This window comes from Myxine glutinosa, chromosome 8 (assembly GCF_964187855.1).
Source record: "Myxine glutinosa chromosome 8, kmMyxGlut1.1, whole genome shotgun sequence".
In the NCBI taxonomy this organism is placed as follows: domain Eukaryota; kingdom Metazoa; phylum Chordata; class Myxini; order Myxiniformes; family Myxinidae; genus Myxine; species Myxine glutinosa.
The window spans coordinates 35,698,275-35,720,553 of NC_136268.1; the positions used below are offsets into that span (position 1 = coordinate 35,698,275).

The 22,279-nt window shown below is 42.3% G+C and overlaps 1 protein-coding gene across 2 annotated transcripts in view; it reads right to left on the reverse strand.

Annotated features, from left to right (window-relative positions):
- Nucleotides 1-22,279, reverse strand: part of PRODH2 (proline dehydrogenase 2) — a 40,184-nt gene that overhangs the window by 8,178 nt on the left and 9,727 nt on the right. For both annotated transcript variants that reach the window (XM_068124332.2, XM_068124333.2), the window contains exons 2-7: nucleotides 20,400-20,593; nucleotides 12,901-13,108; nucleotides 7,210-7,296; nucleotides 2,528-2,608; nucleotides 1,237-1,383; nucleotides 90-256 (exon numbers count right to left, since the gene is read on the reverse strand). In XM_068124332.2, coding sequence (XP_067980433.2) covers nucleotides 90-256; nucleotides 1,237-1,383; nucleotides 2,528-2,608; nucleotides 7,210-7,296; nucleotides 12,901-13,108; nucleotides 20,400-20,593 — 884 coding nt within the window. The remainder of the gene's footprint in view (nucleotides 1-89; nucleotides 257-1,236; nucleotides 1,384-2,527; nucleotides 2,609-7,209; nucleotides 7,297-12,900; nucleotides 13,109-20,399; nucleotides 20,594-22,279) is intronic.

Genomic DNA, 22,279 nt, shown 5'->3' on the forward strand with positions numbered 1-22,279 from the left:
AGCAATTAAATGTCGTTCAAGTGAATGATGCAACCAAATGAATGAGCACGACATTAAGATTGCTCTTTCAAAATAAAACAAAATTTCACCTTTTGTTAGTATCCTCATAGGATGGTTGGATTGGATCTGTATAGCCTCCAACTTGTGCTAAGTAGCGCTCTTTGTCCATGTATGCTCCTCGTACAAGCTTTATGCCAAAACCGCAGCCCAGTTCCTTTGACAGCTGAAGGTCTTGCATCATGGTCTTCTCAGTACTCTGTTCAAAATGTGGTTTCAAAAGTTTTTGGGTTTTTTTTGCATACAAAGTCGGAGGTCGGGGGGGGGGGGGGTTGGGAGGGAGAGGGGAGGGTGGAACAAAGCATGGAAAGACCAGGTGCAAGACCAGAAAGGAGGCGGTAGAAGACAGAGAGACCACTGATCTGTCTCCGATGTGAAAGTGAATGGCCTATGAGCACAGCATCAGTGTGGGATGCAATGATCTTGAAGGTCTTAGTTTCCACAGCGTGAAGCCGAGCTTGGTGTGAGGCAGGAGCACCAGCCCAAAGGGGAGAGAATTACTCCATCAAGCTGCGGATGAAGGCCTTGTAGGTGGATAGGAGTTCAGGTGTGTCAAGGAAGGACTTTGTACGACGGAGGGTGCACAGTCAGCAGCTGGTTTTGGAGGCCAACTTTGAAATGTGGTTTGCCCTAAAAAGATCATGGCTGAGAGTGAGACCCAGGAGTTTGAATAACGAAACTTCCTCAAAAGGATTGTTAAAAAAGTAGATAGGAGGGTTTGTCAGGCAGACATTTTGGAGAGAGTGTGAGTGTGAGATTTGTCAGGATGGAAAGACATATTCCAATTGTTTGACCAGCTTGTGCTTTTGTCAAGGTCTGAAGGGAGGGAAGAGGCTGCAGGATGGATGTCTGTCTGAAGGATTAGGGATGTTATGGCAGACGGTGGAGCCATAAGCAAATATAGATACTGAGGATTTTCCAGAGAGTCAGAAAGATCATTAATGATGATTAGGAATAGGACTGGACCCAGAACACTGCTTTGGGGCACTCCAACCTTTATGGGGAGAGGAGATTAAAGAATTCCATTGAGAGCTTTCAGATTTCAATGAGATAAATGACAGAGGGCAGCAGGTTCACAGACTGGGAGAGAATTGAACATAGAGACACAGAAATCACACATTATTAAAATCCCCATTGTTAAAAAAAATCTCATTATGTTTTGTTTTTCTTACAATTTACCTTGAGGTAACATTGATAGGTGTTCCACACGAAGGGCTCGGGACAGTTGTACTTGCTCATAAGGGCGAGGGTGATGAGCGAGAGAGCAGGGTTTAAGTACGTGTATTCTGCATCGACCAGAACTCTCACCCCATGATGCTTTGCATACTGTCGTGAGAAGAAAGGAAACAAAGGTGGAGTTGGGTACACTTGGGAAACAAAGGTGAGGAAGTATGAGGGAATACATTTTAAACTAGAAGGGCACTCGGTAGAGGGCGCCACATAATGCCTGATCCAGTGTAACATATCGGGCCCAATAAATTAATATTATATGTATGAATATGACTCATTCACTGCGCAAAACCTAGAACCTGTAATTCCACTACATTTTACATATATGAGTAGAAAATAGTGGAGTACAATACTTTGGCTGTTCCACCTCGTTTCAGCCGCATCTCTCAATGGTGAAGAAACACTTTAAAATTCCTAGTATCCGGATCCAGATCCAGATCTTCGCCAAAATCTAATCAATTCTTTCTTGTCACACACCCAAACTGTCCACCAAATTTCATCCGAATTAGTCCACAACTTTTTGGGATATCAGATGAAAACAGATGAAAAATCACTCATAGAGCGGCACTTGGCAAAAGAGAACAAAGTAGAATGGCACTCAATAGAGAATCCTTTGCATCCTTTTGACCTCAAAAATAATTGGTGGTTGAATTCAGTGACCTGATATGCAAATCATCTTCAAATTTTAAGTTAATCAGATGAAAATCAACAATTTTAGAAATTTGGCCTATCACTCCGATAGCCGTTGACCTTTTGCCCGATGTTGACCTCAAATATAATTGGTGGTTGAATTAAGTTCGCTGATATGAAAATCATATTCAAATTTCAATATCAATCGGATGAAAATTGAGGATTTTAGAAATTCGAAATTGTTGTTGACTTTGTCCTATGTTGACCTTTTGGCCGATGTTGACCTCAAATATAATTGGTGGTTGAATTAAGTTAGCTGATATGAAAATCCTATTCAAATTTCAAAATCAATCGGATGAAAATTGAGGATTTTAGAAATTTGAAATTGTTGTTGACCTTTGTCCTATGTTGACCTTTTGGCCGATGTTGACCTCAAATATAATTGGTGGTTGAATTAAGTTAGCTGATATGAAAATCCTATTCAAATTCCAATATTAATCGGATGAAAATTAAGGATTTTAGAAATTCGAAAAGGTTAATTCCTTTTCGGTGGTGGGGGTAATGAGATGACGTTGATGTGCACTAATTGATTTGATAAACTCACACTCACCTGAACAATGGCATCTAGACGTGTAAGGGAGGCAGCCAGATGCCCATTTTCAGATTTGTTGAGACATGCAAAGTTACAGGACTGCAGAAAACAACAAACCAGAATGAGACAAAGGTGACTATTTCATTTGTTGTTGTAATATCGTGTAATTGAGGTGGACAAATGCATTCGAGCTAGGAGCTAAAAGGGTAAGAAACTTTAGTGGAGGAAGTTAAGAGATGAAACGGGTAAGAAACTTTTTTTTCTACAGTGCCAAAATGCATATGGTGGAGTTTGATCGCTTGGACATATATTAAATACAGGACAAGGACATTATGATAACTTTGGCTGTGTTTACATTAATTACATGGCACAGTATATATATGTGTGTGTGTGTGTGTGTGTGTGTGTGTGTGTGTGTGTGTGTGTGTGTGTGTGTGTGTGTGTGTGTCGGCACTTGCGTGGATTGGCTCACTATGCTCACCTCAAAAAGGTCCAAGTGGTGTAAAGCTCTAAATGGTCAAGGGTCCAAGCTGCATCTTCGGAGGAGTGGGGTATGTTAATTAGCTCAGGGATTATGGGTAATTTATCCCCTGTATGTTGTTACCTCTGTACTTTATTCCTATGTCCCTTTTGGCACCACACCATAGACACAAAATCAAGCCACGCAATCGACTCCCCATTAAGCACACTAATTAATAATAAAAAGCTAACCGGAAATCAGGATCGAGCACTGCTACGGATTACTCCGACTGGAAAGAGACACAGAACGGGCAAGGCCAAGAGCCGCACACCGAAGAGCCGTGATTGGGCGGGAGGAGTTGATTGGCACAAGCCCAGGTAAGATGGGACTTGCTGATTGGAGCAGAGATGGATGACAAAGAGGCGCCCTCGCTGATTGGTGAAGCACGACAAATGACATCAGAGCCTGGGTGATAAAAGAATGCTCTGGCGGACATTTTGGCTCTCTTGTGCCTTGTCGTTCTGGAGACCATAGCAAACGGTCGTTATTCCCTCTTGCGCTTTCTCGTACTAGACCTCGTACAAACGGTGGCACTTTGCTCTCTGGATCAATGAAGCTCATCATGAACGGCCATGTTCTGAGATCTTGCTAGTGGTTGTGAAGAGGCAGAGCTGCAGAACAAAGAGCTGCGGTTCCCGTGCAGAGTTCGTGAGAACGGACACGGCCTGCCTGTGTTGCGCATGGACCGCAGACAAAGGCCTGCGCTGCGCCGGAGGGCGCACTGAGGCCTGGTTCTGAGGCCAACGAGCGTGCGGTTCCCGCCAAGGCCTGGGACGATTTCCACGATTACTGACGAGACCGCACCGGCCAAGTTGAGTTAAATGCACACAGACATATATTTATTTTCAGTTATTTTTACCCTTTCATCTGTCTTTGGGTCTGTTTGTGGGGACGTCCCATTTAGGAATGTAGTTTATCGCGCATTTTCTTTCGCCTGGAATTTTATTAAATAAACATGTTTATTTTTGTACATTTTAATTCTGTCTCGTATGAGTTTATTTATTACAGGTTCGAGGGTTGCCGGTGGAATTCGTGAAGGTTTCCCCCTCCCTCTTGCTCCCCCATGCATATTCTCCGCTGTATTTTTGATTGATTGCCTCAGAGTAACAGCTTGTTCGGCTATTCGTTCCTTGGAAAGATTTTAATTATCAGGACCGTGGTAATATACATATATATATATACATACACTACATGACCAAAAGTATGTGGACACCTGAGCATCAAATATCTCATTCCAAAAGCATGGGCATTAATATGGAGTTGATCCCCCATTTGCTGCTAAAACAGCCTGCACTCTTCTGGGAAGGCTTTCCACTAGATGTTGGAACATTGCTGTGGAGATTTGCTTCCATTCAGCCACAAGAGCATTAGTGAGGTGCAGCACTGATGTTGGGTGATTAGGCCTGATCGCAGTCAGTGTTCCAATTCATCCCAAAGGTATTTGTTGGGGTTGAGGTCGGGGCTCTGTGCAAGCCAGTCAAGTTTGTCCACCCCAATGTCGACAAACCATTTCTGTATGGACTTAGCTTTGTGCACGGGGGCATTGTCATGCTGAAACAGTAAAGGGCCTTCCTCAAACTGTTGCCACAAAGTTGGAAGCACACAATTGTCTAGACTCTAGAATGTCATTGCATGCTGTAGCGTTAAGATTTCCCTTCACTGGAACTAAGGGGCCCAGCCCGAATCATGAAAAACATCCCCAGACCATTATTCTTCCTCCACCAAACTTTACAGTTGGCACTATGCACTTGGGCAGGTAGCGTTCTCCTGGCATCCGCCAAACCCAGATTCGTTCGTCGGAATGCCAGATGGTGAAGTGTGATTCATCACTGCAGAGAACGCGTTTCCGCTGCTCCAGAGTCCAATGGCGGCGAGCTTTACATCAATCCACCTGACACTTGGCATTGTGCATGGTGGTCTTTGGCTTGTGTGTGGCTGCTCGGCCATGGAAATCCATTTAATTAACCTCCCGGCGAACAGTTGTGCTGACATTGCTTCCAAAGGCAGTTTGGAACACGGTAGTGAGTGTTGCAACCGAGGACAGACGATCTTTACGCGCTATGCACTTGGCGGTCCCGTTCTGTGAGCTTTTGTGGTGTACCACTTCGCGACTGAGCTGCTCTTGCTCCTAGACATTGCCACTTCACAATAACAGCACTTACAGTTGACCGAGGCAGCTCGAGCAGGGCAGAAATTTGACGAACTGACTTGTTGGAAAGGTGGCATCCTATGACGGTGCCACGCTGAAAGTCACTGAGCTCTTCAGTATGGCCCATTCTACAGCCAATGTTTCTCTGTGGAGATTGAATGGCTGTGTGCTTGATTATATATACCTGGTCAGCAATGGGTGTGGCTGAAACAGCCGAATCGACTAATTAGAAGGGGTGTCACATACTTTTGGTCATGTAGTGTGTGTGTATATATATATATATATATATATACAGTCACATGAAAAAGTAAGTACACCCCATGTAAAATTTTGACTTTTTCAACATATTTCACCATACAGCTATTTGATCTTCATTTCAACAATATTGATAGATAAAGGTGATATAATATAACAAATATCATGAAACATTTACATTTTGTAGTCCATTGTATAATTTAGATAAACATAAATGCAAATTTCGCATGTGGAAAAAGTAAGTACACCCTTGGCTCTAATAGGTGGTATTGCCCCCTTTGGCAGAAACAACCTCAAGTAGGCGTTTCTTATAACTGTCTACCAGTCTCTGACATCGACTGGGAGAAATTTTTGCCCACTCCTCCATGCAGAATTCTTTCAGCTGTGCGATGTTTGAGGGGTTTCTTGCATGCACAGCTCGTTTCAAATCCCCCCACAACATCTCGATGAGATTTAGATCCGGGCTTTGACTTGGCCATTCTAGAACCCTCCATTTCTTTCTTTTCAGCCATTCCTTGGTGGATTTACTGGTATGTTTAGGGTCATTGTCATGTTGCAAAGTCCACCTTCGGTTGATCTTCAACTTTCCGACAGATGGCCTCACATTATCCTCAAGCACCCTCTGGTACAATGAAGAATTCATAGTGGGTTCTATGATGGTGAGCTGCCCAGGCCCTGATGCAGCAAAGCTGCCCCAAACCATAATATTTCCTCCACCATGCTTTACAATTGGTATCACGTTCTTGTGGTCAAATGCTGTCTTTGGTTTTCGCCAAACATGTCTTCTGATACTGTGGCCAAACAGCTCTACCTTTGACTCATCTGTCCAGAGCACATTGTTCCATAAGTGCTGGTCTTTGCCTAGGTGTTCATTGGCAAACTTTAGTCTTGCCCTGATGTTCTTTCTGGACAGCAAATGTTTACTCCTGGCACACCTCCCATGTAGATCAAATTTGTGCAGCCTCTTTCAAATAGTAGATTCGTGCACTTTGACATCAACAGTGGCAAGAGCTACCTGTAGGTCCCGTGATGACATTCTGAGGTTCTTAGAGACTTCTTTCAGCATCTTGTGGTCTGCTCTCGGGCTGAACATGCAGGGGCGGCCTGGCCTGAACAAGTTGGCAGTTGTTTGGAATCTTCTCCACTTGTAGATGATCTTCCAGACAGTCGAATGATTGATTTCAAATTGTTTGGAGATCTTTTTAAATCCCTTCCCAGACTCGTAGGCATCTATAACTTTCTTTCTGAAGGCCTCAGAGAGCTCTTTTGATCTAGGCATGGTGACGCCGCACACTTCAACAACAAAGAGCAAACCAAACTAAATGTCTGAGGTTTAAATATAACAGGTTCCTCCAAGATCCTCTCTAATGATGTTCTAAGAATCTAAGCATTTGCACCTGAGCTGGTGCACCTGATTCTAAATTTTAGGTATTTGAAGTAGTGATAAATGTAGGGGTGTACTTACTTTTTCCACATGCGAAATTTGCATTTATGTTTATTTAAATTATACAATGGACTACAAAATGTAAATGTTTCATGATATTTGTTGTATTATATCACCTATATCTATCAATATTGTTGAAATGAGGATCAAATAGCTGTATGTTGAAATATATTGAAAAAGTCAAAACTTTACATGGGGTATACTTACTTTTTCACGTGACTGTATATATATATTTCTCACAGCTATATGAACACTATGTTCAGCGTCCATCCTCTAGATTATTAGACCATACCATGAGCCTCAACATTTGCACAAAGAGAATAAATCCCTACGTCTCCATGTTGCAGACAACGAGAAATAGCTTGTGCAGACAGTTGCATCGCTTGTGATGGTTCCTGTAGACATTCACTGATACGTTTCTGGCAGACAGAGACAGAGGAGGCAAAACATCAGTAAGACCACAAAGATTCATCTGAATTAATCTGCACCCAATGCAGTAATAAGACAACATTTTACATAATCAAGATGTAAACATGCAATTACGGCCTTCAGAATAAACAATTTTCACATAATGTGAGAAAATTACAAGTTACGCCATTGTATCAGAAAGCAGGACAAAGGAGCATATCCAAGTCAACGACTGTTGTTCAGGGATATGATTGGACAACCCTTGGTTGTAGCAAACAGCATGTACACACATCTATCTATAATTCCAGTAATCTCTGTGTGTATGTGTGTGTGTATGTGTGTGTGTATGTGTGTGTGTATGTTTGTCTGTGACCACTGTTTCTCGACAACCACGGGTCCGATATACTTGAAACTTGCCAGATATATTGCTGGGGACCTGAGGATGTGCCTTTTCAAGGTTTCATATTAATCGGAGAAGTAGTTACCGAGCTATGTCCAAAAAACGATTCAACCAATCAGAGAGCAGCGAGCTATCACGTGTGCCGAACGTGGCGAACAGACTCTGCCTCGGACGGCACATTTGAGAGCGTATTCATTTATTTCACGTTGGCAAACTATGTTGGCGCTATGTTGGCGTTAAACTATGTTTTAAAACTAATTAAAACTAATTTGCGATTCATCGTAACTGCGATATGCGACCTTCCGGACAGTCAAATGAGGACGTCACTTCCGGACTTACGGATAGTCATAGTGACGACGTACTGATGCTGAACGTGGCGAGCAGACGCTGCCTCGGACGGCACATTTGAGAGCGTATTCATTTATTTGACGTTGCAATCTGTGTTGATTGTTGTAAGGTACGATCGATTGTAGTACACGTTTATAATAACTCTGCCGATACAGGCCCGATTAACTGCAGCGCCATCCGAGCTGCGGCGTCGGGACGATACATTCATTGTACGGTCACATCACGCACTTACGGGCACGCCCATGGGCCCATGGGCACGCCCATGCATGCATGGGCGAAGACTTTTTTTTTTTTTTTTTTGGCAAGGAACGGGCACCCACGTACGGGCACGTCCTAGTATTCTAAATTAGAGGCTATAAGCCATTACATATTGTTGTGATAGTGGCTTTATTATGGTAACAGATAATAAACATAAAGTTAAACACAACTTGCTAATTGAATGACATTTAAAATTTCATTTAAAATCCAGGGATTCATTAAGAAGCGAATTTCCTCATATTTTATTTCAGTGGTAAACAATGTAAATCTGCAGTTTGGATGTTGTGGAAAAACTGCTCTTTTGCTCTGGCGAATGGTTAACTCCTGAAACATCAGGTTTTCCTTGCTTTCCATGGTGGTTATAAGCAAACATCATGTCCTGTTGATTTCATCCATTGTTCAAACTAAGGCTTACTATAGTAAATGACAAGTTGGATTACCTGATAAACATCACGTTATGTAGACTTAACTAAAACATCAAATCCAACAAAGAACTTGCCATGTGTGAAACAAGGATCATGGTGCACACTGGCCAAACACACAGACCAAGCTCTGCCCCTCTCCCTACTGTGGGATTCAAATCCACCACCCGAGCTAATGTGAGATGATGGGCAGATATATACAGACTTGGCATTTAATATGGAATATATATTTTTTCTTGACTTGGGTTTACTTTCTGAACTCAGTACATCAATCTGGTGAGTTTCTTTTACCCTTCGGTGATGCCCTGGTTGAAAGAACCATGTCACTGATTGTCTTTCGCAGCAAGAAGTCAATAACAGGATTATATCACAGGTGGCGTGACAAAATGTAAGGACAGGTACATTTGACGATTGGCTTCACAATCGGGTATATAAGGGTTGTTGCGTTCTGTATTAGTGGAAAACAACTGCTGCACGTCTACAAAGGTTATTGCCGCTTCCTCTGGAGATGGTCTGTCAACTTGACAATGCTGTTTGTCATGGAGTGGTGGCTTTACGAAATTCTGGCATGAAACAGCGTGCTATTGCTCAGCAGTATGGCAGCACTCAAGGTCAAGTGTCAAAGATCCTGAAACGAAATGCTCAGAGGGGTGTCCCTACTCCAATACCGAGGCCAGGACGTCCATGCAGAACCACAAGGAGAGATGATCGCCAGCTGCACCGGTTAGTCTGCAATGGCCGTACCAAGTCAGCTAATCGGATTAGGGCTGAGTGGCAGCAACTGACAAATGTGCCTGGATCCAGAAGGCTAGTCAACCAACGACTGGTTCAAGCAGGCTATCGTGCCAGGCGTCCCCTGAGAAAGCCACGCCTGACCAGACAACACAGCCAGCGCCGATTGCATTGGGCCAGAGAGCACCGTCAATGGCAGCCAGGACACTGGAATCACGTGACCTTCAGTGACGAGTCTAGATTTCTGGTCTATCGTCAAGATGGCCGCGTCCGAGTGCGCAGACAAGTGCATGACGCCTACAACAAAGATTGTATAGTGCCAAGAGTCCAGGCTGGAGGTGGTGGGGTGACCGTTTGGGCTACTTTTCATACAGGGGGCAAAACTGACCTGGTTGTTCTGAATGGAAACCTGAACCAGTTCAAGTACAGGGTCATTCTGGAAGAAACATTGCTTCCATTTGCTCGTGCAGCCTTTCGAGGAAACTTTGTCTTCCAAGATGACAATGCACGGCCTCAACGTGCTCGCATGATCCAACACTTTCTTGCTGACTGTGGTGTAGAGCATATGGAGTGGCCTGCCATGTCCCCGGATATGAATCCGATAGAGAACTTGTGGGCAGAATTAACGCGTCAAATCGACAACTTGGACCAGCAGCCTACCTCTGTGCGTGAATTGCAGCAGACTATTATCACTGCATGGCAAGCGATTCCTGTCCAAACCTTGGCAAATCTCGTGAACAGCATGCCTCGACGTGTACGTGCTCTCCTGAATGCTCGTGGGGGTTACACGAAGTACTGTACTGTAATTTTACTGTCCGTAATCCCAGTCATAATTTAGCTTTTGTTTTTGTTGAAATTTTTTTTGGCTAATGTGCCAAATAAAGAGATACTTCTGGAAAACGTACAGAAGTTTAACACAGTACTGTCCGTGAATTGAGTTCGATATCAGTTTACATCACTTTCAAGGATCAATTTATTTGCTTTGAAATGTCAAATGTGGTTTTTGTTTCTTTTAAAGGTCACATTAACAAAATCTAGAATAATTTCAACATAATTCCAATGAACTTTTGGTTCTAAGTCATCTTGAAAAGTAAGTTCACCCCCACAAAAAAAATATTCCATATTAAATGCCATGTCTGTATATATATATATATATATATATATATATATATATATATATATATATATATATATATATATATATATATATATATATATATATATATATACGTATATATATATTGTTGCGGTTTTGTGAATAAAGGCAACCCCCCCATAGTTATTTACACCACAACATGTAGCCTCGTATAGTTCGTTATTTCTTATTAAATGTAAAGCATAGTCCCCTTTCCGGTGTTAGGATGTGTTGATATGCGTTGAGGCAGGCAGGATAATAGTAGGCCTCATTGGAGCCTAAAGTGCCTCGTCATAGGACTAGGCCAGGCCTTGCAGGCCCGAAGGAGGAGCTAAAGGGAGTGACCAAGGAGGAGCAGTGATCAGCCAATGGGAGCTAAAGGGAGTGGCCGAGGGTGACCAATGAGGGGCTGTCACAATACGTGACCCCAGGTGGCCAATGTAGGCCCGTGGAACATTCGAGTGGGGTTTCGGGGGGTTATAAAACCCGGCCCAGACTCCCCGCTCTCTCTCTGACCCTCTTGCTGGGCTCCTGAGATACTCTCTTGCTGGGCTCCTGAGATACTCTCTTGCTGGGCTCCTGCTATACTCTCCCTCGCTCGCTTGGCTCCCGCAGACTGAGCGCTCCTCGGGTTCCTGCTACGTGCAACTTAATCGATCATCGTCCCTGCCGCGATCATCTCCGGCGGTGGTGTCCCAGGTTGGAGCGATTCTCGGGGCTTCCGTCCAACGAGCCCATCCGGGCGAGCTGCACGACCGAGCCTGTCCGGGCGAGCTGCACGAAGCGACCACGCTTCGTGCGCATTACCCTCTTCCTTCCCTTCCCCGAACGAATGAGGGCCCTTGTCTGGGAACCTAGGTAAGGCCGTTAAGATTCTTCGCTTTGTCCATGTTCTGTAAATACTGTGAATAAATACTGTGTTTTGGTTTCCAACCTGGCCGTCATCGTCCTTTCCATATTGACCTAGCATCGCTCCGAATTACAACCGCTCGATCGGGTTTGATAGTGTTAACGGCACGAGTTACGCGACGCACAACCACTCGGGAGTCCAGGATCAGCGTGACTCGTGCGGGGTTCAGTCCCCGTTCTCACAGCTGCGTGCGTGTGTCTGAAGGTATTCGGGTGGTGACCATTAACCCTTCCACGCGTAGCTGCGGGCTCGGCGGCTGGAATTGCTTAGCAATCCGTCCACCACTAGTGTAGTTGTGGTTGGCGGCCTCGTGGACCCGGAGTTCGAGGGGGAGCAGGGCTTAAACCCCCCTTAGTACGTCGACGAGCCCGGGATCCGCAACAATATATATATAACATTAATGAACAGGATTATAAATAATTAAATTCATATATGTGGGAAAATTACACGCCCAGAACAGGAATCAAAGCCAGGTCCTCTGGTGAACCGTACCAGTGCTCTGCCATCTGAGCTATCTGGGCGACATGCAATTTTCCCACACATATGATTGCCACCCTCTTTCTGTCCCTGCTTCCGGGGCACTCGCTGCCAACCATAGGAGCACCAACGGCCTGCTCATGAGAGGGTCTTTCTTCCAATGGGGGGACAAATTTGGTAAAATTTGGTAAAAAGGTCCAAGGTCAGCATCACATAAAATCATAAATTTTCGTCCAATTGACCTGAAATTTCAATTTACCATTTGTGTTTTGTCATCAAATTTTCAACAAAGCTTTATTCTGAGAATATAGAGAAGGCTAATTTATAATTGGGTCAAAAGGTCAAAGGTCAGTGTCACATAAAATTGTTAATTTTCATCCAATTGACCTCAAATTTTAAGAATTTGTATGTGGGGTCACTGAATTGATTCACCAATTAAAAGTTAGAAGCTGATTGTTTTTTTTAGATCAAAAGGTCAAAGGTCAAGATTGTGTAAAATCACCAATTTTCAACCGATTGACCTGAAATTTAAAGAATTTGCATAACGGGTCACTGAATTGGTTCACTAATCAAAAGGTGGAAGTCGATTGTTTTTTTTAGAACCAAAGGTCAAAGGTAAAAATCATCAATTTTCATTTTGTATTTTTTTTTAATGTTTTTTTTTTTTTTGAGCCTGCAGAAAAAGAAGAAAACGTCTGAATACAAAAGGACTCGGTCTGGCGTTGCATTTTCAGATGCTTTCTATAGTTCCTATTGATATCAGTATTAATGTTGCATGATTGAACTTTTTAAAGAATATTAATACATTGTGGTAAAAACAAGATAAGAGAACGTATAATCACAACCACACAAGTTAAAATCTAAACGTTTTCTCCACAATTCAACGAATCAGCAAAACAAGAGGAGGAGATGGGCTGGAAAAAAAAAACTCACACAGAGATCAGCACTCATGAGAGCAGTTATCTTCAGCTGCATCATAGGTCGAGCAGAAATTTCATTAAGTGGGATTGCAGAATCAAGGACACTTTGGGCAAAATGGTTAGAATTCGTCTGGAGCATGGAGGCAGCATCACTTGAGTAGTTCCTGGAAAGGTCTATGCAGACCTTCATCTGCTCCAGGTTCCCATCATACCAAGACTCGCTGCCAACATACAAGGGAAACAAGTACAGATACATTCAAAGTGCACTGCCATGTCAAATAAATGAATAACATCCTCCAGTGTGGCATTGCCGGGGCGTCCCTGGCGCCCGGCGATACCGCCGTGCAGCACATAGAGACGGTATTGGGAGGGAGAGGTGTACAATAATGTATTGATTAATTGTGTAATTAAAATCAATAAATAATAATCGTAAAATAATTTCAAAATCAATTATTGGCTAATATCATACCTCAACCACCAAAGCTGTAATTTTCATCCGAAGCTGTAACTTTTTGAAAGTTAATTAAATAAGTCATTAATTGAAAAAAAATTTTGATTCATTGATTAATCAATAAATAATTAATCGATTAATTGATTAATCAATAAATAAAAAATATCCTTTATAGCCACATCACTTGGTCACTGTCGTGTCCAAATATCAGCTTCCTTGCTCAAAAAGTGCCTGAGATATTGGCCAGATGAGAAAGGAAATAAATAAGTACTTAATTAATTGATAATAATTGAGTAATTAATCAATTAATCAAAAAACAGAAAATACTATTTTTGCCAAAGCACGTGCTCACTATTGTGCCGAAATTTCAGCTTCCGAGCTCAAAAGATGGCTGAGATGTCGCACTGACAAAGAAACAAACAAGAAAACAAACAAGAAAGAAACCGGAGTGAAAACTGAGTACTCCCTTTCAGCGCGCGTCATCACCGGACCCCCTTCGGTGCCCGGCGATGACGCCATGCAGCGCCTGGAGATGGAATAGGAAATGAGTGGTGTACAATAGTAAATAAGGAAGGAATTTATTATCTCAAGCCATTAATCATTAATGCACAAACGCAAAGCACGTGATTCCTGAAGATGTCACCCCACAATGTCAATGTTGGCTTCATAGCATCAGCATTTGTTTGTGATATTTTTGCTTCGCATCTGCTATCTCTTCCACCGAAGAAAGACGGAGGTTATGTTTTCAACCCCTATTTTTCTGTCTGTGAGCAGGATATCTCAAAAACTTATGGATGGAGTTGGACAAAACTTGGTGGTTAGGTTGGGTGTGTGACAACTGACGAATTTAATCTATTTTGATGAAGATCTGGATCAGGATTTTTGTGGTTTTCCACTGCTTACTTTGGTCTTTCTTTTGGAATCAAAGTGGTGTATCCAGGTTTCATCCTAGGTCACAGAATGGCCAAATGAAACCTGTGGATCATGTTTAAATTCAACAAGAAGTTGACATTAACGTTGCATCACTGTGCCCTCTTCTGCTCTGGTGTGAAATCTCTGGAAACCCTTCTTGCCAAAACCTTGGTTCATGTTTATATTTTCATGAAAAATCGATTCAAATAATGTTTTGCTTTTGGCATGGACACATGTCAATTGCCTAATGGTGATACGCCTGCCAGTCTCAACACTATGTCAAGAACAGCATGTGACATTTCATCAGATGTCACCTCAGTGGGTTACCCTGACATTGCCTCATCGCCTGTGCTCCATGCCACGAATATAATTCAGCAGACCACTCCTTATCTGTGTTGTATGAGGGAACATATTGACTTGATGTTTGCACCACATCAGCATGAACTTTTTGTGTCATTTTCTTGAGAAACAAATATATGATCACGGCACGATATTTGATGCATTCCATTTCAGAAAATGGTTGAACTCCATTGGAAACTCAGTTACCATGTGGAATATACAAAAAACAACAATTCAATTTGTCATTATTCATCAATTAAATTGTACTACATATTATCCAAGTTTCATCGGGTAGCTGACTCTTCCTTGATAGTCAGGAATGAAACGTATAGGCCCCCTCGTATAGAGTGCACTAGCTGTACCAGAAATACAGTAATTTTGATTACTGTGCTGCTGGTATTGCTGCTGCAATGTGATATACAGGGTGTTCCAAAAACACCATGCCAACCTTGGTTGTTAATATATTTAGAACCACAAATGATACAACAATACCCTTTGGTTTATAGGATACAGAAACCCATACCGTTTTGTGTACACCATCAATACACTTCAATATGAGCTCTGTTTGTTGCGCACAGGACATCAAGGCGGTACACAAGTTCTTGCCATGTTCGGCTCAGCATGTTTGCGTCAACCAGTGCGGATGCAGCTGTGATCCGAGAACGAAGATCATGCAGGTTTGTCACCTTGGTGTTGTCGACATCTTTGACAAACCCCAACTGAAAAAAAATCAAGGGGGTTATGTCTGGTGATCGTGGGGGCCAGACGTCTGGTCCATCTCAGCCAATGCAGTGACTTGGAAATTTTTCATTCAGGATGGTTCAATCGACTCAGGCCCAATGAGAGGGAGCATCGTCCTGTTGAAAAAATATATCGTGTTGTCGGTCTTCAATCTGTGGGAAGGCAAATCCTTCCAACCTGTTCATGTAAATTGTTGATGTCACTGTATCCTGCCCAATGAAAAACGGGCCCACCAAGTGGTCATGGAGAAGGCCACACCACACATTGACCTTTGGACTGTCACATATGTGTTCAATGATCATTGATCACCATTGGCATAGTTTGACTTCTCTATTTTGGGGGACTAGAGCTTAATATTAATAATGGGTAGCTAGGTCTGACTTCCAAAATTACCATTTGTTAATGTAGTTACAGTGTATGTGAAATCACAAATACAGTTTACATTCATTATTGTTACTCACGTTTAAATACAGGATGTTTTTATCTTAATTGTAAACTACTGAAAAAATATAAAGGTGGGGGCATTGCCCCCCCCCTGCCCACCCCAAACTCCGCCAGTGATGACCATGTGGAATTTTCAGAGCCCCAGATCCTGACATTATGCCAGTTGACCTTTCCTGACACATGGAAGCAAGATTCATCTGTGAACATGACCTTTTTCGGGTAATCTTCGTCATCCTCTATGCGATTGGGGCTTTCCAACGAAAACACCTTGCTTTTTGATCCGTCATTTGATTTGAGTTCCTGCAGAATATCCACCTTATAGGCATAAAGCTTAAGTATTTTATACAAAATCCTGTGTACAGTAGTGGTTGATAGTCCCAGTTCTCTGGATGCGTATCGGATAGATTTTCTGGAACTTTCTTGAAATAATTGACACACTTGTTCAACATTTGCTGCACTTGTGCTTGGTCGACCGGTACTTTTTTGTTTTTGACAACTTCCAGTCTCCTTAAACCTCTTGTACCACTCTCTGATACTAGTCCACGATGGCAGATTCCTTCCATACCTTGTACAGAATTACACTGAACTTGCATGTCAGAACTCGTCTTGATGAACCATTTGACGCACTGAGCTTTCTCCTATGGAGTCGCCTTTTCTTTTACATTAAACCACCAGACCTGGAAATGAAGAAAACCGTATGAGTTTCTGTATCATATAAAACATAGTGTCGTGTGACTACCGTGGAGTGAACACCGCAGGGCGACACGGATGACCAAATTAGCTTTACTCCAAGGCGTTCAATCCAAAAATGCCGGTATTCTTTACACGCGAGGGAAAGGAGGATGACAAACTTACCTGGACGGCTTCTACCCGACGTCTTTGCACCTGGATAATCAATTAACTCAAACCGACACGGAATTCGAATGCAACAATAAAAAGGTTTAATAAAAAAAATAATGCAGGACAATGAAAAGGTAACACTAAATTCCTAAATTGAGGGACCCTCCAAAAAAACAGACAAGATTACAGACAAAGGGGAAAAAATAACTGTGTAAATAAATGTGTTTGTGTGGCACTTAGCTCTAGTCTGCTCTTGAACCTCGTCAGGAATCGCCCCGGGCCCTGTGTCCTTGCGCGCCAAAATACGCTCATTGGCGCGAAGTCTGTGCTTGGGAACGACCTTGGCGCGCAGCTAGCTCTTCCAGCCGCCGAGCTCAAAGCGAGCAGGCCGTGCTCGCCCACTCGCTGTCTGCTCCACACCAGCACCCACGTCTCCCAGCGCAAGAGCGCTATGAACTCCGACCACTCGCCGTGAACTCCCGAAGCAGAGCAATATATCAAATCGTGACCATTCACCGCCAAAGCCAGAAGATGCGAGGTCAAGAGGGCCAAGAAGACAAGAGGATGAAAAACTCGTGAACTTCGACCGTTCGCCGTTGAATCCCGAAAATCAGAGCAAGCTGAGAGAGAAACCACGAGCCAAGAAGAAGAGGAAAATGTCCAAACACAACCGTTCGTTATTGAGGCCAAGACTCAAGAGAGAAAATGTCCGCTCTCTTACTCCTTTGTTCTCAAAGCTTTGATGTCATCTCACGACGTCTCCATGTCCGCTCCTATTAGCGAGTGCCATCTTAGCAGTTCTTGCTTAAACCAAATTCCGGACCAATCACTGCTCTTCGGCTCGTGGCCTCACAGACCTCCTGTGCCTGTGTGCTCACCAGTTCGGTGTTATCAGCGGTAGTGCTCAATGTCCTGCTTCTGGTTGGTTTTTATTTTGTGTGGTAAATGCGCGATTTCCTGGCTAGGTGCTGCATGTGTCATAAGGAACAGAGGAAAAATAACAGAGGCCATTACATACAGGGGATTTACCATTAATCCCTAACTAATTAACATATTACATACGTGCTTACACATGTTTGTAATATGTTAATTGTATATATATGTTTGTAATATGTTTTGTAATATGTTAGAACGAATATACGCACTTACACGACATCCGGCCTGACTTATGTACATCAAGATCGCTACACGACATTCGGAGCATACTACCTATGCAATTCTACCTGGACTAAGGTAATCACTGCCTACCCCCTACAAACGTAATAATATAGTATCCTTGTATCATTTGTGGTACTAAATATATTAATAACTAAAGCTGTCCAGGTCGTTTTGGAACACCCTGTATACAGTATTTCACTCTATATATTTAAACTTCCCAATCACAGTGTTAAGAGATTCTGAAGTAGAGGCCTGGATGAAATATGAAAAATATTCCATACACACCCATGACAAAACCCATGAGCCTGGGTTCAAGGGAAACCTTTTGTTTAAAAAAGACTCATAAAAGTTGTTTAGATGTACAGTATTTAGTTCAATATTAATTCTTAAACATTCAATGGAATCAAATGTGGCAATAAAGTATGAAATGGGCGTCGATAGACAACAAGTATGTTATTCAAGCAAGCAAAAATTTTGTGGTATATACATGGAAGTAAAAAACCACCTTTAGAGGCCATTTTTCCCCGCAAAGCGGGGGTTGGCCTTTTTCGGGAACCGTGGTTGTTGTTGTTTTTTGGTTCCCCTTTTTGAAGCAATGTTTTACGGCCGGATGCCCTTCCTGACGCCAACCCTTTTTGCCGCCTTTAACGACAAACAGGGAATTACCAGTGAACTGGTACTCAATTAGCCGACCTCGGAAGGAATCCTTCCTGACGCCAACCCTTTTTGCCGCCTTTAACGACAAACAGGGAATTACCAGTGAACTGGTACTCAATTAGCCGACCTCGGAAGGAATGACAGGCTGAGTCAACCCCCCTGGTGTTAATTCAGCGATTAGACCAGGATTCGAACCCAGGATCCTAGGCATCCTAAGCCGGCACCCTAGCCGCTAGCCCAACACCAGGGTATATACATGGAAGTGATAGAAATGAACGAAAATGATTGCCCGCCCCTGAAGTAGTGCTACTGATTATTTATTTATATACATGGAAGTGATATAAATAAATAATCAGTAGCACTACTTCAGGGGCGGGCAATCATTTTCGTGGGTGGGCCACAATAATTTCGGTATGTCGTCATGGGCCGCATGTGTTTTGTAATTAAATTACTACAAATAATTTTGTAAAATAAAAAGTTACTAAAAATTTTTTTACTCAAAAATTATTTTTTTCGAAAAAATTAATAAATTCATGTCAAATCATGTCGTTCGCTCTGGCAATTCCATATTGTGGTGTGTATAGTCTGGTAAAAAAAAAAAACCGCTTTTTTCATTCGACCAACCATCTCATGCCATTGTCTGGCTTTCTCTTCGTCAGACATGTTTTTTTTTTGGCTGCATGTTTGCACTCAAAGTGTTGGTTCAAATTGTATTCTTTGAATACAGCGAAACTTTCTTTGCAAACAAAGCACAAAGCCACAAAGCTTGCCCTGCTCCATCTGTAAAGAAGTATTTTGAAGTCCACTCCTTGTTAAACACTCGGCATTCAGCATCTACTTTTCTCTTCTTCGATAAACTCATGCGACACTGAAGTGCGACAAATCCGAATTCCTGTAAAACTGAAAACTACACAATGAAGCTATATTTCACGCAACTCCCATGCTAAACTATTGGCTGCTATGATTAGCAACATAATCATAGCAACCAATCATAGGGTGCCATACACGCAGACATTGCATTGTTTTCCTGTTGCACAACGTTCGCTGATAAAGTAAATTAAAAGTCCCCCAAATGTTATTGCTTCCACTGTGTTTAAATAACAATATTGAAGCAAACGCAACAATGTGGGTTTTAACTGTGACGTGTCACAGATCTACAGGGGCTCCTCATGGTTGTTGTTGTGGTTCTTCTTGGGGGTCGATTTTTGAAATGTGGACCCATTGGTCAGACAGCTCTCGGACCCCACCCACATTTGTCACTTGACTCCACCCACCATGGCGATGGCACCCAGACGAAATAATATGGCTGCCATCTTGGTTTTCTGGAGGGCCTAAGACATCAGGCCTGTAGGCCTCTGCTGAATATATACACTGCCCGGGTTTGTTGCATCATATTTCCCTTGGCTTTGTTTGGGTCGAGTGTTACTCACGATGAGGAACCCTGAAAAACCTAATCAAGTCAAATAAAAACAATTAGTAAGGTTTAATCAAGCCTTTCAGCCCGCATGGCTCCCTAAAAAAATAGCATTATGTAATTTTTAAATGGCCTCATATTGGGGTTAGACAATTTGTGACACTGACAAATCAGCTCATTCTGATATAACCATGGTGGAGGCTGTCATGGATGAAAGTTATTCTTTTAATTTTATAGCGCATTAAATGCGTGCTTCCCAATCGCGCTATTCATCTTTTAAGAGTGCTTTAAATGCTTGTTTCCCAATCGCTCCATTACTGGACTTTGTCGCAGGATGTTGTGACCAGATGTGGTCATTTTTGTTGTTTTAAGGGTGGAAGCATAAAGGCTGGTCTGGACGTCATGGCAGGCCAGACAGAAGTAATATATGGGCAAGAACCGGCCCCAAATCATATTTTTCCCACCCCTGCAGTACTGTCAGAGAGATAGGCTGGTAAAGAAGCAGCAAAAGGGCGAAACTCGGTTCAGACAATCCTGTCTAATCCTAACTTCTTACCCAGCCCTACTCTCTTGAACATCTTCTTCCAATGGTACAGCAAGCATTGGTTGTAAGCCGAAGCTGCGCAGGCGATGCATTGTGCCGGAAAATTCCTTGACACCCGGGCCAGCCACAAACTGCCCGTAAAACGTGGCCTTCATCATGAACTCGAACAGCCGGCGCCCCAACAAGCGCCTTGACAGGGCTGTGAGCTGGAAACGTGTGGGAAGGAAGAGAAGCAAGAAAATGGAACAAAATGGTAAAAACTTTGGAACATATATGTACTTTTGGGGGATAATTGAATAGGTAGGAGCTGATTGATTGTTCCCTCCAATTACGGGTTGGAGACGTGACCCGGTATTCATATTCGTATATGTATGTATGTATATATATATATATATATATATGTATATATGTATATATATATATATATATATATATATATATATATATATATATATATATATATATATATATATATATATATATATATATATATATATATATACTAGCTTGGCTCGGCTCGCGCGTCGTTACTGAGGAACGGGCTTATTTTAGCTGAGGCTAATGACTGTACCGAGTTGCTGTGTTATCATGATTTACACCAATCATAATACAAACATTTATTTTTCACAAATGTATTTGTTGTGTTTGTGATATTACATTTTTATAAACAATTTAGGTTGAAGATTCAGTTGAATGTTTTTTTTTTCAAGAAAGAACCATTCGGCACATACATAGGGGCGGAGGAGGTGCAGACTGGAAGTTTGGGACGATTACACCTCACCACCACGTAATTCAAAACACCTCAACACCAAGTAACTCAAAACACATCACCACCAAGTAATTCAAAACACCTCACCACCACGTTATTGAAAACACCTCAACACCAAGTAATTCAAAACACCCCACCACCACGTTATTGAAAACACCTCAACTCCAAGTAATTCAAAACACCTCACCACCAAGTAATTCAAAACACCTCACCACCACGTAATTCAAAACACCTCAACACCAAGTAATTCAAAACACCTCAACACCAAGTAACTCAAAACACCTCAACACCAAGTAATTCAAAGCACCTCACCACCAAGTAATTCAAAACACCTCAACACCGAGTAATTCAAAACACCTCACCACCAAGTAATTCAAAACACCTCAACACCAAGTAATTCAAAACACCTCACCACCAAGTAATTCAAAACACCTCACCACCAAGTAATTCAAAACACCTCAACACCAAGTAATTCAAAACACCCCACCACCACGTTATTGAAAACACCTCAACACCAAGTAATTCAAAACACCTCAACACCAAGTAATTCAAAACACCTCACCACCAAGTAATTCAAAACACCTCAACACCAAGTAATTCAAAACACCTCAACACCAAGTAATTCAAAACACCTCACCACGAAGTAATTCAAAACACCTCACCACCAAGTAATTCAAAACACCTCAACACCAAGTAATTCAAAACACCTCAACACCAAGTAATTCAAAACACCTCACCACCAAGTAATTCAAAACACCTCACCACCAAGTAATTCAAAACACCTCAACACCAAGTAATTCAAAACACCTCAACACCAAGTAATTTAAAACACCTCACCACCAAGTAATTCAAAACACCTCACCACCAAGTAATTAAAAACACCTCAACACCGAGTAATTCAAAACACCTCACCACCAAGTAATTCAAAACACCTCACCACCAAGTAATTCAAAACACCTCAACACCAAGTAATTCAAAACACCTCACCACCAAGTAATTCAAAACACCTCAACACCGAGTAATTCAAAACACCTCACCACCAAGTAATTCAAAACACCTCAACACCAAGTAATTCAAAACACCTCACCACCAAGTAATTCAAAACACCTCACCACCAAGTAAT